The sequence below is a fragment of the Cuculus canorus genome, chromosome 1, assembly GCF_017976375.1.
Source record: "Cuculus canorus isolate bCucCan1 chromosome 1, bCucCan1.pri, whole genome shotgun sequence".
Classification (NCBI taxonomy): Eukaryota; Metazoa; Chordata; class Aves; order Cuculiformes; family Cuculidae; genus Cuculus; species Cuculus canorus.
This window is the reverse complement of record NC_071401.1, coordinates 200169844-200197059: the sequence shown is the minus strand read 5'-3', so window position 1 is coordinate 200197059 and position 27216 is coordinate 200169844. Positions and strand designations below refer to the sequence as shown.

At 42.7% G+C, this 27216-nt stretch overlaps 1 protein-coding gene across 3 annotated transcripts in view; it reads left to right on the top strand.

Moving 5' to 3' along the window:
• The window catches only part of ELAPOR2 (endosome-lysosome associated apoptosis and autophagy regulator family member 2), a 100799-nt gene that overhangs the window by 29338 nt on the left and 44245 nt on the right, over positions 1–27216 (top strand). The window contains exons 1-2 of one of the 3 annotated variants that reach the window (XM_054063058.1): positions 9320–9454; positions 24358–24474. The exons of 1 other annotated variant lie outside the window; for it this stretch is intronic. Coding sequence is in view for 1 of the 2 variants with exons in the window: in XM_054063053.1 (XP_053919028.1) it covers positions 24354–24474 (121 nt within the window). In the remaining variant the exon portion in view is untranslated. Of the gene's footprint in view, positions 1–9319; positions 9455–24353; positions 24475–27216 lie in introns of those variants that run through there. One more of the 3 variants, XM_054063053.1, reaches the window with a different exon arrangement.

Below are 27216 nucleotides of genomic sequence, written 5' to 3'. Positions count from 1 at the left end.
CGTTTATCTCCTTTCTCTATTATCCTTGTGCTTCCTCCCTTGCTATAGTACAGGCGGCTTTAGAAACGATTTTATGCGCTGAACTTTACGGAGATAAAGAGCCAGCTCCTGCAAGTCATCTGTACATAAAAGACCAATTAACCTTGAGAATCAATCCTTAAGGAAGCCGGGAAAGATTTCTGTTATTCACAAGCCTATGGATTTTTCCCCCCTCTCTCATTTCTTTGAAATTTGCCTTTGGATCAAGCTGTAAGGAAACTCCATTGACTTCAGTGGTGCAAATGAAATTGCATTTTGATACTGTTTGACTCGGTAGCTTCCTTTGAGGAGTAGATGTTCTAGGAAAAAAAGCACTGTGACAAGTTGTAGCTTCAGTAAAGACGTAGCAGGGTGACTGTGGACCAGAGAAGCTTCTTTTAATCAAGAGACTTGTAATCTTTGTGATTTAACATTCTTCACTGCTTGCTCTTTGCAGCAGAAATTTATTTTTGTGAAGCTGGATGTAAATGCACGAGGGGTCATTTTACAGACCGTTACTGTAGATAGGAGCTATCAAAATAGAGTGAGTAGTTTGTTTAAAGGACAAGAACACAGGCAACAAAGATAAAGACAAATATTGGCAACCAAATTCTGTTCTGTTGGAAGGATAACTTGGTGATAACACCAAAGATTTAAATGAAAAGTTGTTTTTATATGTGAGGTGAAATCTTTATATTTATAGTCAAGCTATGACATATATTGGAAGCTGGCATTGCTTTCTTAGAGCATTAAATTTACAGAGTATTTACATTTTTTTTTAATGTGCAAACGTGCTATGTATAGATACCCTTGATTTCAGTAAACAATTGACTTGTTTTAGAGAACATTTTCACTAGCCTAAATAAGGTCTCAAGTCTGACAAGTTGGGAATTGTAGTGAATTTATAATTTTCTCTCTCCTTAATATTTACAAGACTTTATTAAAGTCATGCTAAAGGAACAGAATCATCATTTGCTTATTGAATCATAATTTTGAGTTTAAAAAAATCACGTTAGTGAAATCCAAGGAAGGAAACTCTTGCTGCTAACAGGAAACTGATAAAGAACCACAAGTGAAGCCAAGTTGGACTAGGAGCCTGGAAATTCATAGATGTTTGCAAATTGCAGTGTGGCAATCCTGAAAAGCATTAAAGTTGTCCTTAAAGTTGATAGGAAATGAGAAACTTTCTCTTCTCAGCTGAAGTCCAGGGCAGTTTTGGGCTTTGAAGCAAATATTTTTATTTATTTAAGAAATAAAAAGTCTGAAATGCGAATCATCCTCAACTTACACTGGAGAAGGATGGATTCAGAGTGTGGTGAAGACAGATTTCCTCTGGATTCAGGGGGCTTTTGGAGTTGCTCCATGTCCTCCCCACCCTCCATCTCTCACTTACAGCCTGTGCTCTCATTTTTGTAGCTGTGTCCTAGCTTCTTCGAGATGAAAACACGAGAGCTGCTCTTTTTATAGCTGGCTTTGCAACGTGTCATAAAATGCTTTAGGACTGAAATACATTAGAATTATGAGAATGTATGAGCAATTCCAGGCTATAATAAATCTCGTCTTGAGTCTGTCCTTATATGTCTAGTCATGCTTTATATTCCCAGCTAGAAGAAGGAGTAAGGATGGGTGATAGACATGAAGACTTTTGTAATTTGGATAGCATAGATGTACTGTGAAGTAAAAGAAGATGATGTTGCTATTAAATCTTTTCACCGAGGCATTTCAGGAGTGGTGAATGGGGATGGAGCTTTCTTTCCTTGTTTTCACCACTCTTGCCCCAGCTATGTGATTCACCTTGGAGCTGATTCCTGCCCCACAGGGAACTCTTGTTAGGGGTAAGGTATGAAGAAACAGATTCCACTGGTCCTTTTCTCTTGCCCTGCAGAGTCCTGGACTCTCACGTCCCAGACAGCCTAATGATAATCTCTTGGGGCTCATATTCCTCATGTCCCCTACTAATGACATTTACACAGAGTCTTTGCTCTGTGTTTCAGTGGAAAGGTGGTTTTTTTTTTCGTAGATTGTGGGAAGGAGAGGAGTCTGTGGCATGACAGGTCTTCTGGGGTCTTGGTGGGTGCAGGGCACACTTAGCATCTCACAGATGAATCAGCCCTTTCCCTTTTGCACCTGAAGGCTGTTCCCTGGTGCTGGGATGTTGCTGTAAATGTTTGGGCAACTTTCTCTGTACTTGTCGCTCTATGGCTGGTGATCATTGTGGCTACATTTTGGTTCCCATGTTTTTCCATAAACCTCTGTTGACATTAATTACAATATGTGTCGACTGAGGGGTTCATCAAGAGTGACATTGTCACAGCGTGTGAGCGGCCACAGTAGGTATGAGTAGGCGGGATGCTGTAACCTTTGTGTCTGCTCCGGGTTGCTGGGATACGGAGCACTGACTGACAGATACAGGTGGTTATTAATTACTGCTGATTTCCCTGTCAGCAGTCAGTGCAATGTGCTCTGCTTTTCTTTTTGGCTCCAGCCCTGTCGAAAGCCCAGCTGAAATCTGGGCTGGGTGGTTTGTCCTCTTCAGATTTACTTTTAAAATATTTTTTTTTTTTTTTGCTGCGTAGAGAACTTTCATCTTAAAAGAGATTTTGCTTCTCTCATTTAATTTTTTTTGTCCACACTAGATTTATAGGTTCACAAAGTGGGGGTACTGCTGTCAGCTTTGCTCTGCTCACTTTGGCTTAGGACTCCAGAAATGTGGCAAATGCAGACAGAAATTAGCAAAGCGTGAGCTGCTTCTTCAGCAAAGCAGAGGACTCTTAAAGCCACTTGAGGAACAAATAACACAGGTTTTACCAAACACTCTTTCTCAGTTGAGAGATCATATTACATTGTTTTTCTTGCTGATTGATGGGAATACCAAATCTCCACTGGCAGAAGAACTTGCAGATCAAATCCCAGATGTCCTTTCGGAACTTCATCCTTTAAAGGGAGCAGCTTGCTTTCTTACACCGTGGAACTGGTATATTGTATGGTTTAGTTGTGAGTGAGATTTTGTTTTCTTGGCTGGCCTGCTTAAAACTGGTTGAAGGGTGGTTACTGATTTAGTGAATTTGGATGTTGTTTTCTGTGTTGGTCAAAAGCTGAACTTCTCTGGAGCCAGCCAGCTGTTTCCCTGCCTCTGCAAAGGCACTGGAAGCTCAGAAGCACGTTCCAGTTCATTATAGAAGCTGAGCTTTATTTTTTAACTAGAAAATTAAAAAGAGATCTAGAAAAGATAAGACTGGGTGTTAAGCGTTCGTCTTCTTGGAGGTTAAAGTATTCTGTGCTATTTGAGTAAAAAAATGGATAATCGATATATAAAAAGGCTAACAAGGACATGTAGACAATATCAGTTTTCTAAAATGGCTCAGTTTGAGAAGTTTACCAAAATACAGTCATTTCCCACAAAATATCTCAGGGAAGGGATGCTTTTCCAAATAGCAAGTTTTCATCTAGAAACTCGAAGCCAGTTCCTGTTCATATGTATTTGCCTCCCTGAGACAGAGCTTCTGCTGTGATGTAAGGCTAGATGAGGGCCTCCTGTATAAGAAACTCACCCCACTGTTGTCTGGAGCATCTCAGCAGCCACAGGAGCCTTGAGGGGGTGCCTCTCCCAGAGCGCTGCCATTACTGTATTGCCCATTTTTGTAGGAGGATGGGAGAGGGTCTGCGTATCCTAGATGTATTTATGGAGTAAGAGATATTCTGTGAGCAGTGATCATTGTCTCTGATAAATACCAAGCACCTCCTCTCCTGAGTTTAAAATTTATTGGTTTTTTCTCCTATAGTTCTTCCTCTGCTCCTATTCACAGACTACTTTATTTTCTGTGTTTTCATGTGTAGCCTCTTATCATTAAGCTTACAAATGTGCTGTGTTTGTACTGAATATAGTCTGTTTAACGGAGAACAATTGCCTGAGGCTACAGATCTTAACTGAGCATTAATAAGACCTAATTCAGCCGTGGTGCCTATTGGCCTGTGAAAGCCAGGGGTTTTTTGTTTTTTTGTTTTTTGTTTTTTTTTTTTTTTCCTGTTCCTTTCCTGGCTGCATAAATCTTCAGAGGATCCTTAGTCATGTGTTAAAGCTTGTTTGGCCTGAGGAGTTAATCCTTTCTAAGACAAGTCTTTTCTCTCTCACATGCATGAGTATTCATGAAAGCAGTGTCTAAATCCAGGAGGGTTTTCTTTAGAAACTCATGGCCTTCTGCTAAGGAAATTATGTTATTCACATAAAGAAGAGACCACCAAAGCTGCTATCTTTAACAGCTTCCTTATTTATTGTATTCTTAATTTAGACCAGTCTCTGTCTTTGCTTTGGAAAAATAAATTGTTTGATTGCTTGATATTTAATTCTCTCTCTAAAACAGTGAGCATAGACTCCCCCACCTAATCTTCCTGCATCTACCCCCCCGACCTGAGCTCCAGTGTTGAAGAACTATTATACGTTCCCTGACTTTTTAGTAGGGTTTCATATGCTAATAAATCTGTACCTCTTTCCTGCCTAAATTTCTGCTCATGAAAAATAATTTTTTAGCTGCTGAGGCTTACATTTGTTTCCATGAATTCATCTTGGTTCATCAGGACTTCAGGGGAAGGCTGTTTAAATGTGAGTGAATGTGCTTATAAAAAGAGCACTTTTTTTCTTAAGATGAAAGGATTATGGGTATGTGAACTGCAGTATTAAATAATGGAACCATTTGTAACAGGAGGAATTATATCACAGAATCACAGAATCACAAGGTTGGAAAGGACCCATTGGATCATCGAGTCCAACCATTCCTAACACTCCCTAAACCATGTCCCTAAGCACTTCATCCACCCGTTCCTTAAACACCTCCAGGGAAGGCGACTCGACCACCTCCCTGGGCAGCTGTTCCAGTACCCAATGACTCTTACTGTGAAGAATTTTTTTCTGATATCCAACCTGAACCTCCCCTGACGGAGCTTCAGGCCATTCCCTCTAGTCCTGTCCCCTGTCACTCGGGAGAAGAGGCCAGCTCCCTCCTCTCCACAACCTCCTTTCAGGTAGTTGTAGAGAGTAATAAGGTCTCCCCTCAGCCTCCTCTTCTCCAGGCTAAACAACCCCAGCTCTCTCAGCCGCTCCTCATAAGACTTGTTCTCCAGCCCCCTCACCAGCTTTGTTGCTCTTCTCTGGACACGCTCCAGAGCCTCAACATCCTTCTTGTGGTGAGGGGTCCAGAACTGAACACAGTACTCGAGGTGCGGTCTCACCAGTGCCGAGTACAGAGGGAGAATAACCTCCCTGGACCTGCTGGTCACCCCATTTCTGATACAAGCCAAGATGCCGTTGGCCTTCTTGGCCACCTGGGCACACTGCTGGCTCATGTTCAGTCGGCTGTCAACCAGCACCCCCAGGTCCTTCTCTTCCGTGCAGCTCTCCAACCATTCTTCCTGTATAGTCTGTAGCGCTGCATAGGGTTGTTGTGCCCCAAGTGCAGGACCCGGCATTTGGCCTTGTTAAACCTCATCCCATTGGTCTCAGCCCAGCAGTCCAGCCTGTTCAGATCCCTTTGCAGAGCCTCCCTACCCTCCAGCAGGTCGACACTTCCTCCCAGCTTAGTGTCATCTGCAATATATATGTGAGATCCTTCTAGGTAAAAAGACAAACTTTGCTTGTATGCAAGCACTAGAAAACCTTCATACTTCTAAGATCACTCAGATCAGAATTTTCCCTGTCTGAGCCACCCAGTTAGGGTTATATTAAATCCATGAGCTCCGGAGACAAATAGTTACATGGCAGACACCCTCATTGTGTGAGCAAACGTGTGAGGACTCTTTCCCTAGAGAGACCATATAGCTGTACGGTTCTTTTTAAATACGGCTCTATGGACAATTTCTTCCCCTTCAGCTCTGTGTACAGCCTCACAGTTCGCCTTCCTAGCCCCATGTGTGTCTGCCTCCAGGCCTTCAAACCATCTTACTCCTACTTTTCCTAAGCATGTTGCTCTCTGCTTGTTGCAGAGATTTAGGTGTTCAGCTAAGCGAAGTGTTCAAGGCCAGGTTGGATGAGGCTGTGAGCAACCTGATCTAGTGGTAGTTATGGCCGGGTGGTTGGAACTAGGTGATGATTAAGGTCCCTTCCAACACAAACTGTTCTATGATTCTGTGATAATTCACATTCTGCACTACACAGGGTGTCTTTGGATGGTTTTCGCCTGTGGGTGCTCTGTTTCATCTACAGCCCAAAACCCACGTGGGTGAGGCATCTGTGAGTGCTAATATCCTAAATCAGCTTGTTGATTGACTGTGCCTCACATGCTGTGGGTTTCTCACCACTAACCTGAAGGCAGGATCTTGAGCTAAGTGATGAGTTTCCTACAGGTGAAGAAAGACGTCTAAAAAATCCTTTCTGCTTCTGTCTACCATTAGCTAACATGATATAGCTTATGATTTGGGTAACGTGGAAGAGAAAAAAATAGTCAGAGCTTGATTACGCGCTTGGTAGCATCATTCACACCATTTTTCCTTCCCTGAAAACCTCACTGAGTGTGTAAGTTCAATGGCCCTGTACAAGCAGCTGTTAGTCAGCTGTGTTGCTTTTTCAAAAGATAGAGGCTTGTTCACTTTGCAGGATGCGAGAATGGCAGTTAACGGTCCAATTACACCCACCTCTGTCTACCAAATTTAGATCCTGCCTCTTCAGAGTGTTTCTCTGTTTGGGACTGCTTGTGGTGGAAGCCGGTGTGTGGGTATCTGCCTCCCGGCAGCCAAGAGAAGGACCAAACCACTGGCACCTATGAATTCCTTCTGAGCAGCAGATTATGAGAACTGGTTATCTGCATGTGACATGCTGTGGCACAGCCGTGGCAATCCGGAGAGAATGAGGGGTGTCAGGGTGTGCACGTTACACTCCAGCCTGCCTGTATCCCCTCTGGTTAGGATGGACATGTTCTGTGTCCTGTCTGTGAGCGGGACAAGGACATCTCCTGCTGCATTGCTAAAGCATCTACCAAAACCATGAGAGCAGTGGTTTTGGTTGCACCTCCATGATGTGCTCTGTCAGTATTTGGCTTTTCACCAGGTATCTATTTCAAAGCAAGTCCTTGCTTTAAACCCTAATATAATCCTGGAAGTACGCCTTCTCCCTCCACTTTACAGGGCATCCATCACTCACCAATGCTATCAGAGAGCCCTGTCACCTCCAGGTGGAAGGGATATGGACAGGACCAGGCCATCACCAGGGGGTACTCATGGCTTTCCATGCCTAAACCAGCTGCATCCCCCAATAACTCTGCTCCCTTGCCATGGCTTTCATGCCAAACAAACAGCTGTGTTGGTTTGCTGTCACAGAGAAAATATCTTAACTCCTCCTCTGCTGTCTGCTGGCCTAGCTTATACGCGTGCCGCTGCGTGCTGATGGCCCTGCCATTCCTCATATGCGTTTTTATCCATAAGGGTCAATTAAATCACTAATGCCATCATCTGTCTGCCCGGAATGACTCCTGAGCACCTAACATTTTGCTGCACAATAACGCAGAGGCACTTATTTCTTTGAGGCTGTCTCTGTAAATCACTGTAATGTATTTGCAGAGCGAAAGGGATTTGGAGTTAATGCAACCCAAATCATGGCTATTGATTTAGCCCTTCTTTCTGTTTGACGCTGTTTGTGTTTTTTAACAAGGACATGTTGGCTACACGGTTCATATTGTGCTGAATCACTGTACATAACTCACCTGGTTGGGTTCTTTTATTTTAATCTCCCTGTTCAGCGGGGTGGGGATAGTGGTGCTCCGAGGCAACTCAGCCCCAAAGGGATCAGTCATTCCTGGGTTTAATTTTTGTCGTGATTTACTGCAACATCACACAGTAAAAAAAAAAAAACAAAACCACGAAGCAAAGCCCCGAGCTCGGGCAGATGGCCTGTGCTGGTAATCTTTCATCGTAATGGCTCCTGACAGAGCAGCTGTGGTTCGCTACTAGTCAGGGTTTTCCATCAGAGACAACAGTTTTCCTGGGATACGAAACTTGGCTGTAGCAGTTTGCTTCACTTGAGCATCTCTTATCCAAAAGAACAGCACAGAAGAGGGAATTACTCTTCTAGAAAGGGAACCAACCTCATTCTCATTGAGATAACCTGCCAGCATGTGCCTTTTGCTCTCCCCTGTGTTTATGTATTTTTAAAGAAATGTCTCAATCTTTAAATTGTGGTGTTGGAAAACTTTTGTAGAGGCTGAAGGTGAAAAGCTACAAAAGCAAAACAGCTTCACATGGTCACAGATCTTCATAAGAGACCAGTATGTAGGCAACAGAGAATTAGGGAGAGGTAAAGCCAGGTATGCTGATGGAAGATTTGTTTCAGTGGTTTATTCCTTCTCTTTGTGAATCTCATGGATGTAAAGCTATTTTTTCTGGGGGTAACCCTCAGGAGCTTTACTGACGTTGTCATCTATTGTATTGGATTTTCCAGTCCTTACTAAGTTGTCAGGCAGGTAGAAAGGCTGTAACTGAGATTTACTGTGTTTGGTTCTGTGCCCGCACGTATGTGGCAAAATACTTAGCCAGTGGTGGAGTATTCATAATTATTTCCTTCTTTCTGTGCCCAGTGGTGCATAGTTGTATATGGATTTGCTGTAGTCGAGATGAGCAGACTAATTACAACGATTCATTACGAACACTGAATTATGGCATTAGGTAGACAGTTGTTTGGTGTGTGACAAATTGTGAATAAGTAGGATAGGGCGTTGCGCGGGGAAAGGAGTATGGAAGGTAGCAGGTTGGAAAGGCATGGAGTGGCTTTGGCTCATTTGGCAAGCCTCCTCCATCCCTGGAGTCTCCCTGAATGCTGCAGGAGACCGTTAAGTCATGTTGATTTGGTTTATTTCTGCATTGAGTGTTATGACAAATTAGCATCAATGGCGTCTCTATCCGACACAACAAAGCTTTGGCTGGGGTCTCTCTGGCTTGTGTAGAAGAGGAACGGCCATACAGGTTGTCCTGTGGTCATGTTCTGAGTCCTGAGAAAATTTTCAGTCTGCAGAGTTTTGTATAAGTGAAATGAGAGAGAAATGTCCTCTTAGTTGGTTTTGTGTTTTATTTTTTTTCAATGAAAATGTTTTGGTGGGTGGGATTTGAAGTCCTCCACATTAAAAGGAATGTTTTCTAATGCATTTTTACAAGCATGCTTTTAGCTGGAACACAAGCCTTCTTCCATTGAATTGATATTTCAGAATGAAACATCCTTTGCTTTTCAACTATGAAAACCTCACAGCTCAAGCCATCCTTTCTTCCTGCCAGCCTTTGGAGTGAATGACTGACATCTCAAGTCTCAAGTGGTTTCATCTTAAAGAGCCTTACATGGCAGAGACCCCTCTGAGATGATGTGTAACATTCTCTGGAGGCCCTACCTTTCTCCTTGGACAGCGGAGACGTTTAGACTAATTAAATGAGGACAGCAAACTCCCGGACTTGCAGTTTGAGGCAGGTTTGATACTGTTGAAATACTTGGATTCTGCAGAGAAAAATGGAAACATAATCATGCTATGCCTTTGCTTAATTCTGTTTTCAAAAGCCAATTAAGAATACATTTGGTTACCCACTGCAAGGTACAAACCTGATGCCCATATGACATCTCTTAATTTCCTCTTGTCCCCCCTTAAATGGTGAGTTTTGCTTAAAGCTTTGATGCTTGCGAAGTGCCCTGTGGTCAGTGGTGAGATGTTGTGGAAACCCATGCCAACATTAGCCTGAGAAATGCAGAGTTAACAGTACTTGGAAATCAGCTGCTTAATATGCATGCTGCCTTTCAGTTTATTATTTTTATTGTTTATTTTTTTTCATCTAGACTACATTAACCTTGTGCTGGCTCCATCACGCTGGCTGACATAAGATGGATGATGTTGGTGGCCTGGTGTAGCAGCCTGCGTGCCAAATCCGTTTGAACGGTACCTGCTGCCTTCAAAGGGGGAAATCTATTTTCTCAACAGAAGCACATTTAGCAGCGCTATCTGCCTAATTGGCTGGAGAAACCCATGGCGCTGATTTTATGTGGTGAGCTTCTCTCGGTTAGAAAACAGATGTATTATCAGGAAAGCTTTGCAGAATGACAGAAATGGAGCCAAATGTTCGTGATTTGCTGCTTTTTGGAGCTCTGCTGAGGTTCTGGTTGGGTTTGCCGTGGTGGGGGCTGCTCCAGGGAGGTTTCCTTCTGCAATGCAAGCACCTCGCTTCCACCAGTCTCACAGGTGGGTTTCACACTACAGATTTAGGACGTTATTAAGGAGATTGATGCAGTGTTTAGACCCTTAGGAGACTGGCATTCGGTTTCTTATGTACTGCCTTTTCACAATGCTTGGGGCATGACTCTAAGCTTGTCAGGAGTGCAGCTGCTGGAGCCTATTCTCCTATGCGGAATTAAATTGCGGATAACGGCATCTATCTTCCATAGGTGAGGATGAAGTGACCAGATCACCCAAGGTGTGCCATGATATTCTGTGTTGTGAGGAAGCAGATGTAACCTAGACACTGAATTATAAGATTTTTCATAGGTTCTCATTTCAGATCTCAGATCTAGAAGCTGTTCTAGAGCGTATTAACATCAGGGCGGTTCTCACTCATTTCACTGAGTGCCACTACTACCTCAGATTTTCACATCTTCCGGTTAAAGCGGGAACACAAACCTCTGCAGACAGATCCTGCCTCAGACACAAATTTGCAGCAATCTCGGTGAATGTCAATGTGCGAGATGTGGGCTGGTCGAGAGCTCATGTGCTGAACTTATAGCCCACTAAGAAAACTTTTCCTTAACGGGGACTGACTTAGGCATGTAATGTGGTCTTTCCTTGTACCCGTGCCTCAGGTGGTGCTCCACTTCTTGGGAGAGGCGTAGCTTTGCTTTGTGCTTATAATTTCAGAATTGCTTTGAATTTTGCCTTTGATGCTTTTTGGGGTTGATTCCTATATGTTTTAGTGTTAGGACGTTAGCTGCAATTCCTTCCTCACCTGCATGGCAGACATGGAGCCTGACTGTCTGTTGCTGGTGGCCATGGAGCAGCGCAGTGAGCCGGAGCCTACAGTTCTATAAATTCCTCTTTAACATATATTTTTTTCTGCTTTTGACTCAGAATTAATAATGCTTATTTAATTCCTTATGGAAGGAAGATGCCTGATAAACTCAGGTGGAGTTGTATGCAAATTCTGCAGCTCCAAGGTCGAATGTTACACCTCTTTTAGCTCTGCATGCAATTAGGCCCTCGCATCTCTTTCTGCGCTTTGTTGTGACCACAGTGTGTTCTTATTTCTATTTCTAGCCTTGACCGATTGAACTTTTGTTTGCTGGGTTTTGGCTCCGTTGCTCTCTGCTACCTGAAGAGGAACTGAGAGAGCAAACAGCTTTCCTGACCTATTGTTACTGTCTGGGGCAGATTCGAGCAGCTCAGCCATCCCACACAGGCGTGATCAGTGATCCTGACGGGTGATCAAGAGTACAGGGACAAGATGGGGACTCTGGAATCTGCTGTGTGCTGGAGGGAAGAGGCTGGTCTGGCTTGGCAAGGACACAAGGCTAGGAGAAATCTCATTGACATCTCCAGTGTTGAGAGGCGGAGAAGAAAGTTGTCACTGCCCCAGGAAAAGGGTTGTAAATTGTTTTTTCTACTCCACTTGCTGAAGACTATCTCTGTCCAAACCTTTTGTGACCATTTCCCATGGGAGTTTTGCTTAGAAGTAGGAAATTGAAATAACGAAAGGGGGAAAAGTGATTGTGTGGCGCTTGAGGGGAAATATTGCTGCAGCTGTTTTAGCTGGAGCTTTAGGTCACAGTTGTTAAAGGAAAAGGAAGAGCCTTTGTTTGCTCCTTGCTTCCTTCACTCCTCATCTGAGTGCCTAGACATTAGGAAGAATTTCTTCACCATGAGAGTGGTGAGACACTGGAACAGGTTGCCCAGGGAAGCTGTGGCTGCCCCATCTCTGGAGGTGTTCAAGGCCAGGTTGGATGGGGCCTTGGGCAGCCTGATCTAGTGGGATGTCCCTGCCCGTGGCAGGGGGGTTGGAACTAGATGATCTTTAAGGTCCCTCCAACCCAAACTATTCTATGGTTCTGTGATTCTTTCTTCTTCTTCTGGAGTTATATTTCTTCCCTCCTGTGCTTTTGGGGCACATCTATCCCTTTCAGCCTTCCAAAGACCTGCACCTGTCTCAGGACATGTTAAGGCGTCATTCTCCTGGCAAACACTTGAATTCAGAGCAGGTTGTATTTCACTTGGAGCATGACTTTTATCTTACTGGAGTCACAGGTTCATCTCCTTGTAGCTGACGTGAAGCCCGGGCTGAAACAATCAGGGTGCTACGAAAGGGCAGTTGCATTGCCCCCGTGATCTGTTTCCTTCTCGATGTCCATCAAAATATTTTCTATCCAGCTCTATAGATCTTAGGAGCTCAGATAGGTGTTAGCTCAGATAGGTTTCCTTGCTGTTAGCAATCCCTTGTCAGGCTAATCTGAATCCCTCTGCAGAGGTAATTGGAGTCAAATGTGTGTATGTGCATATTTTTTGGGGTGCCATGGAGACAGGCTGCAGAAGAAAGCATGAGGCTGAAGTAGTGCAAGGCGAGGAGAAGAGATTTGTAATCAACAGAAAGGAACAGATGGCTTTCATTGTAATGCCTATATTTAATGTTAATGTTAATATTCCTCCTGGAGCACTAGCACTTCAGTGATGTGTAACACAACATAAAAACATCTGGGAGAGAGGAGATAAGGCGAATGAGTTTGTCAGATCCTGGGAGGAAAACCAGCCATGGACCTTGCCATGGGGTTTCAGTGAGCGCGAGCAAGCAGAGAATGCAGAGGTTAGCTACAACCCTCCTCCAGAGCTCTGTGAGCATTGCCTTGACATGCTTATGCGGTAGGCCCTGAGAAACCGTGATGGGACCCTGTAAAGGAAGTAGCATCTGTGCCCAGTGCATTGACTGCAGTGAGATGTGGCATTGTGAAAGGAGCACTTTCTCAGAACATTTTTTTTAGTTCCAAGATGGAGAAAGGCATCAAGCTCCTGCTCTGTTTTTCTTGCCATCTATGTCCTGGCGAGGTCAATCCCATCTTGTCTGGCTCCTTATAGAGTCTCCTCATGCTGGTGCCTGGTGAGATTTACTGGCATGCTTGGAATTGCTTTCTGATTCGTTCTGTAAATGCAATTAGTTGCCACAGGAACACAGGTGGAAGATGAGAGTTAATTCTGTGGCACCTAATTAGCTGTCATTGCTGGAAGGTTTCAAAGCAGACAAAATGTTGCCAGTTCTAGCTGCATAATCCAGGGTCTTATGGAGCAGCAATGAGGTACACCATACTTCATCTGAGACCTACATGTTACCCTATGATGACCTTTTATCTTTCTGTTAAAAGACAAACAAGAAGTCTGAGTCTCCGTGGGTGTAAATCATTGTAAGTCTTTGAAGGGCAGTGGTGCTCTACCAGATTTTATCAGTCAAGGAGAGATGGAGCTTATGGGTTAAATGATGACAAAATTATCTTTGTGTGAGTTTTTGTGTGTGCATATGAAAATGCACGTGCAGATGTGTACATGCCCACGCGCTAATTAAAGGTGACTGCTTTTTTATTTGTTTGTATTTAGTGCACCTTGGAGGCCCTACCTAGACAACAGTCATAAATGAAATGTCATCTGATCAGTAACAAGTCCTCGACTTGTTAACAAAATTATCACATGATTTATAGCCAATTGAAAGAGTCGCTGAGTAATACTCCTTTCAATCCCCCGACATGTGCATATATTAGAAATCCATCTGCTACAAAGCTTGGGACAAAAATGATCGATAGCAGGTTACAGTGCTCTTTATTACAATGAATTAATTGATCACGTCTAGCAGATTTTTCTCTCAGCGGAAGCTCTGGGTATTGAACATGTCTCTCTCATTTCTCATCTATCCTTGTTGTTGGAAGCATGCCAGACAGTTTCATACCATCGTTTAAATTTATTTGTGACCTGAGAAACTTTTGTCACCCTTCAGGTGACCTGAGAAACTTGTGTGGCCCTTGAGATAACTTTCAGCTAAAACATTTGGTGACGTTATAGGGGATGTAGGAGTTGATACTGAAGACGGTTTTCTGATGAGAAGGTGAAACTCCTCAATCCAGTCCTGTGTCAGCAGATCCCACCTGAGAGCTGTCTTGAAATGTTTTTCTTGATTCTTGAACCACTCTTATTTGACCACCCTCTTGTTATAAAACCAACATACTCCAGACATATTAACAACCACCATCTTTCACAGTCCTGGACAGTGGTGCCTGAAAGCAAAAAATGGCAGGAATATCTCTTCAGCCTAAAGAGGACACTTCTTGTATCAGATGGTGGTAGAGAAGTATTGGTGGAGAAACAGGGATGGAAACATTTTCTGCTTTCTGTGCCATACTATTTGACAGTTTATACCCTCTTTCTGGTGGGTGTTTTGTCAGCTCTCATTTGTGGAATGACCCATCAGAGTCACAGTGACAGGTTATTAACCTGCTGGTTTTACAAGCTTTATCTTGACGGAAGTGTCCTTTTTGAGGGTCCTGTAACTGGCCCATTACAGAATCTAAAATATAAAGAAAACAAGTGCTCCAAGCCTTTAATTTTTCTGAACCTATGCAGACAATGGGTGAAATGCTGTGGAAGTTTTCTAGTTAATTTAAGTCTGTTTTGAGATTTTTGCCCTTTGCCTATAGAGTAAGAAATATTATCTGTTTAAGGACTCAGCTTCTGGATTCCTCTCCTGACTTGTGTCATAATTTGACTTTAGGTAAGACACTGAAAAATGGTCTGATTGCCAAAATAATTTGCAGACAAGTGTATCATCTCCAGGTAAGCAACATGAGATTACACTTGTGAAGCAGATGAATGGAGACTTCTTTGAGACTCCATTGCGAGCCAGCAGTTGACCAAAGAGGAGGACTTGTGTCTCTGGTCCAAACTAACCTTGCCTATGCATTATAAAAGAGCTCTAATCCTCCCGTTTGCTAAGGGATTTGAGATCTCCTCCCATTTTTACAAGGTGCCATTCACTATTTCTGTCTCATGAGCTTTGCCTGAGATGCCTCTACAGCCCTAACTCCTACAGCTCTCAATTAACCAAGTCAGACTATGGGAAGGCAGTGGAGCGGGATGGGAGAGTTTAACTCCTACTTTCTCCTTTAGGAAAAAAAACATTTTAGGACTTCCCATACCATGTTAACACGCATCATCATGTTTGAATTTCTTGCTGATGGCTTTTCTGAGAGTTGTCTTGTGTAAAGCGGGGCAGGGAGAGGGGGGAACTATTAAAACAGGAGTCAGCGTTCCACCAACGATGCAGTTAAAGCACAAAGTTTATTCTTTAACTCTGTATTTTTTATGGCCTGATTGGCATTAAAAAGTCTATTTTTGATGAAGGTTTGTAAGATTTTGTAGCTATGAACCAGAATATACATTTGGAAATTCTGTGGCTTGGCTGTGGAGATGTGTATCCCTAGAGACTGTTTTAATTTCCATATTCATTAAACTGTTCTGTGATGCCTGAGAGAGACCCAAACCCTTGAATAACACATCTGTGAAAGCTGGGAGAGGAGGCATCAGGATCAAGGTGCACTTTCACCATCAGTTTAACCCGGTCCCAGCCACTAGGTCAGTCCTGTTCCCTGCTCTTCTTCCGCTCTCCACCTTTCCACCTTGGCCACCCGTTGGCACTTTCTCCTCTGTGTCTGCAGCGGTGCTCACACAGCATGTGATGAACTGGATCAGGGAACTCTTCTGGCTGAAAACGAGTGAAAAAAACCCAACTTTCTGATGGATCAGATTCTTCTAAGCGGTAGTGTTGACACAAGGGAAGAGAAAAAATGTGAGCTGGGGAAGGGAAACTGTCCAATATCCCTTAGTAACTTATTAGGCCATCACTGGAGATGCCTCCACACTTACAGTTTGTCTAGCTGAAAATAATCTTTTTGAGGGCCATATTGCACTGCCCTATAGAATCTGTATTTGGTATCTCCACCCATGAAATTCAACAGCATGATCTTAAAAGGCACAAAGGTCTTTGCTTTCTCTAGAGTTTTACTTTCAAGGATGGCAATGACTTTTAGCTGTTATTTAATACTTAGAGTGATGAGTACATGAGCTGTACTGTGGCTCATCCTGTTGTCCTTTGAAGGGAATGGATGGGTTTTATTGACTTAGCTGGGCAATAGCTAAGGCCCTGGTTGAAAGAGCCACTGTTTTGCTAAAGACTACTTGCCTCCATAGGTTGCAAAAATAAGTAATTTGAGACACTTTCAAAGATGGCTGGGCTAGGGCTGCACATAGCTTGTTTGTGAAGTTTTACTTGAAAGAAAAATAAGTTTCACACAGTCAAGGGGCTGCTGGCTGACCTGACCTTTTCAGACTGGAAATAGTCACTGAAAGGATAAATAAGATGGTGATAAAAACTCCCCTAGTCATTACTGGACTGCTGCTGAAAGGGATTTGGCAAAGGCTGAAGAAATGTCAGAGTGAAAAAGTGCACCGTGCACTTCGGTGCTGAAAGATGATTGTGTCTGACCCTGTCCAGTGCCCAATGAAGGCTGGTGAAATTTCTATGGATTTCAGAGAGAGGTGGCTGAAGGCCAAGAGGAGGCACTGCTCACAGCACAGCCGTGAAGTTTCATGCAGGCTCTGTGTTAAATGAGAATGCACTGTCCTTAACAAATCATGTAGTAAGTATATAGTATAGTAAATGTGTAATATAGTAATGCAGTTTCTTGGAAGGAGGCAGCAAGCTTTGGGTGCCAGCCTGCTCTCTGAATCTGTTTGTGTGTTGAAATGGGCTGTGCTTTTCAACAAATAAACCCTTCATTGCCACGTATTTCTCTGAGCTGTTGTGCTCAGCTTTCTTGATGACGATAACTGCTTCATTAGCTGCCTGATGAATGGTCCATGCACATTAGCATTGTTTTAGCTGACGGTGATGAGCTTTACCCTGGGAAGCTACCTGGCGTCCATCACTGGGGGTTTTCTAAGAGGTTAGGCAAACCTCTGTCAGGAATGCTTTAGGTGTAGAGTGACAAGAAGATGGACTAAATGGCTTCTGAAGTGCCCTTCTAGCCTTGCTATTTCCTACTTTAAAGCTCTGCCATAGTAATTACACCTTATTTCTATGACAAGCATCTCTAGGGATGCTCAGTTAAGAGGTGGGTCCCTCTTGGACTAGGAGCCATTCAGAGGCTGCACCAGTGCATTCAGAACTGAAATGACAGCCCAGCACATTGCAGTTAGATGAAGATGTACGCAGAGAGGGACTTGTCCCACCTAATCTCAGATGCTTGCACGGAAACATATGTGTTCAAGTTAGGCTAGCTAGCTTCTCCAGCTCTGGAAGAAGAAATAAATACAGTTCACATGCTGTTTTCTGGATGTCTGAGATATGCTGGAAATACCTCTCTTTGCTGGTCATCATCCCATGCTCCAGTATGCTGACCAAGGAGATAGGAAGTCCTTTGACCTGGTTGATATGAGAACTCAGTACTTTTCTCACTTCCACTGGGATGCAATATTCATCTAAACACTCTTCTATCAACAATTTGTTTCTAAACATTCATAAGAGTTATCTCTGTCCTCCAGAGCTGCTCATGGCTCTCTGAACTTAGCCCACCATGACCACTGCAGGTCATTCTGCTAACTGGCCTAGGACTAGGCATAGAAGCTGGTGAAGAGTCTGGAGAACGAGCCTTATGAGGGGTGGCTGAAGGAACTAAGATTGTTTAGCCGAGTGAAGAGGATGCTGAAGGGGAACCTTATTGCCCTCTACAACAACGTGAAAGGAGGTTGTAGCGAGGTGGGTGCTGGTCTTTCCTCAAGTTGCACCAGTGGAGGTTTAAATTGGATCTTAGAAAAAAATTTCGTTACTGAAGGAGTAGCCAGGCATTGGAACAGGCTGCCCAGGGGAGCGGTGGAGTCTCCAACCCTGGAGGTGTTAAAAACATGTGTAGACATGGCACTTCGAGACATGGTTTAGTAAGGCTAAACTGTTTAGTGCTGGTGTTGAGCTGATGTTTGGACTGGATGATCTTAGAGGTCTTTTCCAACCTTAATGATTCTATGACTGTATGATTTATTTTAACATATTTGGGATAGAATCCTGGAAATTATGTTATAACATGTTATATAAAAACTTACCTAAAATGTAATTTATTCTGATTCCTCACAAATATTGATGATATATTTTCACTGAATTTTGGCGTTTATTCAGTAAACCTCTTCAGTTCATTTTTAATTTGCAGATGGCTTTGGCATTGTTTCAACCTCAGCTTCTGGTGGTTGAAGCCTGATGCTTGAATTAGGCTCAAAATGCAAATAGCCTGATTTTCAGAAAGTCTGAATATATGCAGTTGCCTTGTGGGGTTCTAAGTAATGCAATTAGGGCTGGCTTTATCACTGCCAAAAAAAGCCGCAAATGAATTAGGAGTCTGGAAAGAGAAATGTGACAGAACACACATAAATGTCTTTAGGAATTTAGGGATTTAGGAATAGGGATGGAAATAATTGAAAGCTTGGCTCAAGTTTTCTGCTGAAAAGAACTGGTATAAGTAGTTTCAAAGGAGATTAAAAAGGAGTGTATTCATGTTCAGGAGAAGCGTGGAGCTGGGCATTAGGTCTGAATGAGTGATGTGATGGAGCCCTGCTGACGGACAGGTCTGCCGCTCGCTCGTGGACTGGGGATGATCGGAGTACAGAAGGGAACAGGAATATTTACTGATGCCAGAGGATATAATTAGAAATAATGAGTGCAGTAAAAGAGGAAGATGGGCTGGAAGCCCAAAACTAATAAGAAATGGAAACTTGCATCTCCTTTTTCTAAGCCTGGATTAGGAGAAATGACTGACAAGCTGCCTTTGAAAGCACTGGGGTAGTCTCAGAGCGTGTTGAAAGCGAAGTCCCTGAGTGCGTTAATGCAATGGAGACAGGGGAACACAGCCGCGCAGAGAGACTCTCCTATTTCTACATTTGCCATCTTTTGGGATATCCTGTCTCAGGGCTTTTGATTATTTATTTATTTATTTATTTATTTATTTATTTATAATAAATACACAGCTAATCCCGGTTGTACATGTAAATATAGATAGCACATGGGTCTAAAGATTATGGATGCCCCTTTTGGCAAACAATATCTTTTAATAGCATTGTGTGCAGTTAATCATGTTAAGCAAAAGTGTCAATGGAACAAGCAGTGCAAGTTCAGAGGAGGAATAAGTGGCAGACTTCTTGAGAGTAGATTAGAGATATTGTGGCAGTGAGGGTAGAAGCTTTTTTTTATGGGTTCAGTGATGTCTGTCGTTGGAAAACAACATGAGCAGAATGAGCTGTTAAATTGCAAGAGACTCTAGCTGTTATATTTCAAAACAGATATGGGAAATGTTTCTTGCTTCTGGACTTCATCCATTGTTTTCTGCCTAGATCAAGTGTTCAGTGCATTGGGAACTGATTGTAAGGGCTTCTGCCCTCTCAGTCCATCAGTTCTAGCTAAGTGGGAAAGGCTACAAGGCATCTCCCATCTAGGTGAAATGAGGGAATGAAAAAATTAGTGCAAAAATCCAGGAAAGTCGTTAAAGTATGTGTTGTTCTTTGTTGTTGAGAATGCTCAGTTCTACAGGGATTTGCCTGGGAGAACGCTCTTCAGTCAATGGAAAGGAAACTGATACTTCTAGAGTTTCAGCAATACCCTAAAATGCACAATTTCTTTAAGAAGAGAGGAGCTATGACCTGGAAATGCCTGTGTCTGTCAACTGTTGTAAAGGACTGGGAGATGACTCACACAGATGTGGAGGTCTGCACTGGAGACGTCTGACAGTACTTGCACTGTCAGGGACCTGGGAAAGGAGGAACGCTCAGTACCATTTAAACCAAGGACTGTATGGGAAGAGGAGCAGTGGAGTTGGAGGACACACTGTGAAGGTCATGCCTCACTGAAGTGTTGCTCAGTCAGCTCATGATGGGCTGCAGAGCAGGAGGTGCGGGCGCTCACCACAATATCTGCTGGAGTTTTGCACAGGACATGTGCAAGGTTGGCAAACTCACACCATTGATCCCATATTGATGTTTTTTGAACACAGAACACTGGACAGATTTGGTTGTTTCTTTCTCCCCCTGGCAGAGCTGTGACCAGGACACCATCCCTTTGACATCAGATGCATGCATGAGTGCATCTTTTTTGTACGTTGTGTTCTTCAAAGAGAACATGCATAGGCCAGAGTTTCGTATAACAGCTTTGCAGAGTGGTGCATATGTGATTTCACTAAATCACCAAGAACAATAAAGCAGAATTCAGCACAGGGTAAAACAAACAAATTTGCCTATTTTTGGTAGCATTTTTCAGGTTACTATTAATGTTTCATTTGAAATGTAATGCTGAGGACTACACGTTGACTCTGAGCAACTTCTTGGAACAGCATCAATTTTCCGTTTAGAAAATTGCTTTTTTTTAAGGCTTAACCCTGTGTATGGGGTGTTCATTTTTTCCTGAGACACTTTCCTATGGAAACCTACTCTTTGGGTCTGCAATTCAAGCTAGTTTTGTCAAAGCCTAATAATTATGAGGAATGAAACAGGAAATGTTATAGAAAATAACAACTGACTGGGGGAGGGACATGTTTAGAACATTAAGGCCAAGCCTAGAAAAGTAATAAAACATAGTCAGAATTACAGTTAAAATTAAAACAGACTCATGGCCAGATTTTAAGATACTATATGTCTGAATGATAGTGGAGAAAAAAACACTGAAAGCAAAAACAGAGTAATAGCTGGCAACGGATAACGTCTGGCAAAGGATTTGCCATTAAATTAATTTCAGAGAACTGGTGGATGAAGAAATTTCTCCGTCAGGCAGGGGAGGAAATCCCAGCATAACGGAATGTCATTTTTTAGTGAGATGCAAAGTTGTAAGTATCCCATGGTGCTGGAAAGGCTCCTCTGTCAGCCTTCTATTTTTGAACGTTTGAATTGCTGAGGCAGATTAGAAGTGCTGAGCCCAGTAAGCCAGCGTTAATGGGCGATTTCCAGTGCTTGTATACATCACGTGTGCTCTGAGGGTGTTGGTGCTGCAGTCAAGGCATGATTCCAGCTCGTAGGGATGGACCTGAACTACACTGAGTGCTGAGGACTGCATCACCATGGCTACTAAATCAGCTTGAGATGTTGGATCATTTATCTAAACCAGATCTCCATGCAGTTGCGTTCACCCACTATAGGTAGCGTGGCTGGTTAATTAAAGCTGGCCAGTAGTGTGGCCAAAGTTGTGAACTGCAGTCATGCCCGTGATGCAGCATAGATATATTCTGATTTTAAAAGAATTATACAACTGGGCCTTCAGTGGTTGTTTCTAGGTAAAATTATATTATAGGGGGGAAGATGGTAGGGATGGTAGCTGGAAGAGATTTTGGAGCTATGAGTATGCAACCAAAGGCAGAAATTAATTTGTGGAGGCTTCATACAGTCAGAGAAAAAAGGAAAAACCTATTCTGTGAAGGGGTTTTCAGACATGAAGTTGAGATGAAAGTCAGATAGAAAACAAACAAACAAAAAATTCCCCTCTTCCATGAGGGAACTGATCACAGTAGAGGAAAAAGTAATGGAAAAAGATAACGTAAGAACTCAGTTCTGCTGCACAATCTTCCTAGAGAGTCTTGAGATGCCTCGGTAGACACAGCTAGCTGCACACAGGGATGCCGTTGTCAGAAGGGAGGACGTATGTTGGGACTGTCTCCCCTATGAACTTCATTAGCTGGTTAAAAATGGAGAGATTTCCATGGAGAGATGGAATAGGAGAGACTGAGACCAGACTCTTGTGCCTGAATTTGGAATGAGAACAGAAGCCCTTTTTTCTTTATAGTTACTGTCCTGAGTTTTGAAATGCCAGTGATAATTGACAGACATCATTAGAGGGGACGTTTCCCCACTGCATGGTGTGTCCCTGCCAGTTGCACCGCTTCTGAAACCCCCTCTGGCTCCTTCTTGGCTGCAGAGGGATTGCTATGAGAGCAACCTGGATTGTGGACACTGAACTGCTCTCTATAATTTTTTGACCTGATATGAAATAGTAAATAGATCCGAAGATGAGTCAGATTTAGAGGGTTTCAATATCCCTTTCTTTGCTTTACTCCAGTCTTGCATATTTAAATTAACAGATAATTTTTTTTTTCTTACTTGATAAGAACTATGTGATGGATTTGTTACAGATGTGTTATTTATATAGTTTGATTCCCTTATAGGCAGATTTCATACCAAGGTGATTAAGGACTCTTTTTTTTTTTTTCTGTTCCTTAGAGTTTGTATAATAAGATGAAGGGGAGAAAATATGTATTTTAATTGAGAGTATTTGTAGAGTTGAGAGTGTGGTAGCTCGGGGTTTGATAGTATCTTCTTATGCTTTGATTTATTTTTGGGACAAACAATTTTCCTTTCTGCTGTGCTGTTAGTTAGGTTTCTAAACAATAGGTTGAGCTACAAAGACATTTATTGAACCATGAAAATATTAATTCCAGAGAAATCAGAATATTATTTACACTTGGATGCAAAATACAAAAGGCTTTAATGATGTTTAGGTAGAACTTTATTAACATCTGAATATCTGTGGAAAGCTATGGCAGCAGCAAGACAAGTGTTAAACTCAATGTTGTTTGTTTTTTTAGAAGTCAATAAAGAGTATTGCAAGTCATCTTGTAAGTCAGCTGATATTTGCTGATCTATACCACAGTGAGCATGGACTGACTCTTATCCACCTGATTCCCCCTGTTCTACTTAGTCATGTGGGTTGTTGACACTCCAAGAGGTCACAGAAAGAGCCAGAAAAGATGGCCCCCAAAGTAATCCTTGTGTGCAGAGAGTGCCTCCTCCTAGGGCAGCGTATCTTAGGGACTGATGTCTGCAGTTGTGGTGTCACAGATCTGTAGGAAGCCAGGTTTATGCTGCCTTATGGCTGGGTTTTGCTGTAATGAAAGTGAGCTATGCCGGCTAAGGAGCTCTTCTGTTTGTGCCTTGAGTTGCAAACATTGACCATTGTCTTCCCTGTCTTTGGTTCATGGCCAGTCCTGGCAGGAGAAAAGAGTTACATTCAAAGGAACCAACCCATTTTATGGATTCACCACACCAGTCTACCCTAAAGCTGTGTAAACCTTGAGGCTGTGGCTAAAGCTCTAAACCCATTTTCCTCAGTCCCGTGTTTCTGTGTGTTATTTTTGTGGGTCATGCAGGGCCATGCAGCGTCAGAGGTGGGGTACCCCTGAGGAACTGGAGAAGTCTCCATCCAAACCAGATCTCCCTCTATAGCCAGTGGAAAGAAAGAAGCATTTCTAGGTTGCGTGTTATCTCCTTGTTCCCTCTGCAGCATGTGTCTAGAATAGGAACGTGGCCAAAGCTTCCCTCTATTGACTGCAAAGGGAGGTGGCCTCGCCTGTGTGGAGACATCTTGTGGGGCTTGCTAGTGTGTGCCATTTCAGTATCGATCTGTTCCCTCTAAAGAAAGATATGCACCAATTCTGCCAGCTTCACCCAAACTCTCTCACAATACCAAACCAACTCAGGAATGCGGTGTTGCTGAGGTTTATTTTGACAGTAAAATTTTGGGCCATGAATTTGGAAACAAAGCTACAAAGAAAAAACTAAAAATGTAACTAGGTCTCAGTCTAGATTGTATTTAAGTTCTGAATCAATATTATTGAGGAGAAGATAAATAGCTAATATAGTTAATATTGTTTCCTAGGTAATGCTAGGAAGTTTCTTTCTAGTTTTTACTTAAACCACTCAAGGCTTATCTCAGTCACTGAGACCAGGGGGATGAACTTCCCTTACATCATCATTCAGCCTTGATATACTCTTCAGAGCTGATGCTGGATGGCATTTTCAGAGGTATCCCAACACTAGGTTTATCTCCTCTAATTTGTCTGGGCTTCCTCTAAGACTGATGAAGAGGGAAAGATGCTCGTAGAAGGAATGACTTGTGGTCTGGATATGGCTTGCTCCATTGGCCAAAGAGGAAGCCTGATTGGCTGCTGTAGATCAGATACAATGATGTCTAGAAGGTTGGGATCCATCTTGCTCTAAGAGAGCGGGGAAACAATTCTAGTGGAGTCTTCATCCCATCTCTCAAGCGCTTTTGCAAATCCCACCTTCTGCTTTAACATTTGTGCTGCACAGCATCTGATGTGCTTTGAGCTTCCTCTGTGATGATACATGGTGATCATCAAAGTAGTGAGTGCCGCACAGTATGTTCCGTGCCAGCTACTTCCTTTCTGGTTTAATTATAACTGAGTTTGCTAATCCCAGTCTTGATTAATGAGCTTAATATGCAAATGTTATGATGAAACTGAAACTCTTTGTAATTGCTTGCAGACAGATTACCACTTCGAGTACACAGAATGCGACAGCAGTGGCTCCAGATGGAGGGTGGCTGTCCCAAATCCGTCGGTGGAGTGCTCTGGACTACCTGACCCGGTGAAAGGGAAGGAATGCAGTATGTCGGCACTTTTCATTTTACAGATCATTACATTACTAGCTGTTTGTGCTATTTACTCTCTGTCACTCATGTCCTGAGCGTCTCTGAGTTAGTCCTTCCCCTTCAATCCTTCTTACTGTCTCTTAGAGCTGTGGAGCAGGGATTGTCTTTAACTTAACAGTTGTTTAACTCAGTATCTGCTACAGGTACTGTTGTATGCTAATTCGCAGACAAGCTGTGTCTGTTACAACAGTCCTTAAAGAGATGCGGTTGCTTGTCTTAAGCTGCCATACTCAAGTTCTGCAGCTCTCCATTTCATTTGTACTGTATTGGCCAAGATGGTGACCAGCGGGGGCCAAATTGTATTTGCATAGTTTCTATATTCTCATTACTGTCATTATTTAGCTAATTAATGAGGTAAATGCATAAGTAATGGTAAATTACTTATTTGCCTGAGTTATTTTCATTGTGATGCTTTTGCATTTTATTTATGTATTTATTTTTAACAACTTGAAGTGTTCTCACATCACTTAGTCCTGGATTTTTTTTAATGTTAAAACACTTCTTTGCATCTGGGGACACAAGCAAACTGCTGCTCTGGAAACACATTTGGACTACTCCCTCATTGTTCTGTAGCTTCCCAGGCTGCTGAATGCTCTTTCCCATTATCCCATCACACTTCTTTACTCTAGCAATTCTCTTCACGAAAGATCCTAGCAGTCCTTCCTCATAAATTTGTACCAGGCAGTATAAATCATCGTATCTGACAAGCAGGATGAAGAATGGCAATGTCCTTTTAGTTCTAACGTAGGAGAGGTGAGATTTTATTCACTTCTGACTCTTCTCCTGCGAAGTTTTATTGTTCATTTCTCTATGGCATATGTTCCAATGTAAGGCACATAAGTGTTTTCGATAGCAGTGTTGACCACTGGAAGATTTCTGACTACTTGCGAGCATCATTTGAGAAGCTTCCTGTGTTATTCCTGGTATTTAAGTTTTGTTTCTGAGGTTTTAAATATGGGATCTCTGTATATCCTTAGGACGTGTCTTTAAATTACAGAAATATAGAACTGGAAAGCACCTCAGGTCATCACATAGTTCATCCCTCAGCCCAAATAGCTACGGTAGCAATGACTGTCATTATGGCTGATGTTAGGCTGGACTGTTTTCAGGGACCTCCAGTGATGAAGAGCCCACAAGCCCCCCAGATATTTGCTCGACTATTTTGTTCTGTTCATTTTCCCTTCTGTTACAGCTTTTTCTGCTTTTTAATCCCCCTTGTTGTACTTCAAGCTGTTACTTTTTGCTGTCTGTGCTATAGTAAAGGAGAAGATAGTGTTATCCCTTCTACTTATCACTTTTGTTGTACTCTGGAATAGATAGGTATAACTAGGTTTTTTTTCTGATATACGCTATTTCTTTTTAAGCCTTGTGATAAATGGTTTAAGGTCCAACAACATCATGCTCTCTTTGACTTTCATTTCGACAAATGGTGCCCTTGCCTCTCTATCTCCTCATATTTGTGTGTCTTTCTGGTCTTAAATCAGTTTCAATGGAAATTCAGCAGTTTTGTAACACGAGATGAATCTCTGTCTTCTCCATATCTGGCCTCCTGCTAGGGAAGGGGAAAACTTTGCCTAGCAGGCTGGCTGTGATATTATACACTGAAGTACAGGATTCTGTTAAATACACCAGAAAACTCACCTCACTTGATACCTTTCTTCCTTGTTGTGTTGCTCTTAAGTCCCTTAGTAATTCAGCTGGTTTGAGAAGCAATTGGATATTTGACTTTTTTACTGTGCCCTTCAGATCTCGTCTCTCTGGGCTCTGGGGAGTGCAGCACTGTTAATGTAGCTCTGACTCTTTTTTGTGTCTAGTAGATTACCTGGCTTCAGGAAATGTCTGGCTGTGTTCTGATGGCAAAAGTCATTTTAGGTTTCTCATCTTTTAGTTGTTCACCTTGTGCTTTAAGAACAGCAATCTTTCAGGCTGAAAAGATGAATCTGTCAATAGCAGTCAGTCCTTGCAGGAATGTGTGGGGAGCAGCCCTCCCATTTGGCTTGGCTAACATGGTGGGGTTCACTGCAAAATGTTTGAACCAGTGTAGAATTCGGATGACAGTCCATTCTTCAGTGGGTGGGATATCCTGGGAAAGGCAGCCTTGGAAAATGATGAGCCTTCCAGCTCATCAGAGCTTGTATATGGGGGTTTGTGTTGATGATGAGTCTTATTGAAAATGCTGACAGATCCACATCTCCTCTCTGACTTGTCATATTCTCTGAGCTGGTGGCTTCTGTCCCATCTGACAATACAGGACTTAGACCAAGGATGTCTTAAACTAAAATGACAAATTGCTTTAGTCTAAGAAAAACGAAAGGTTCTGTATTTGGGGCTGCTACAATGCACGTTCTGTGTATCATGTACAGAGTGAAATTAGTGCTACAGACTTGCTCAGGAGTTGCATACACATCTCATAAGTCCTTTTCTCATAGGCTTAGAGTTATTTTATCATGAAGCCTATCAAGAAATACCGTAAGTATGACAAGCTTTTTTGAGATGAGTCTTTCTGGTAATTCTACAAACATATTCAGATTCTGCTACGTCTCGTATATCCTACCCTACACCACAGTATCCTGATCCTGGGGCTCACTCTAACATTTGGCAGTGTCCTGGGCTTCCTTAGGTAACTCTTTCAGTCCTTCAGGCTGCTGAGCTAGGGACCACAAGCAGGAAGATTTCTACCTTCAGAGGTCTGTTATC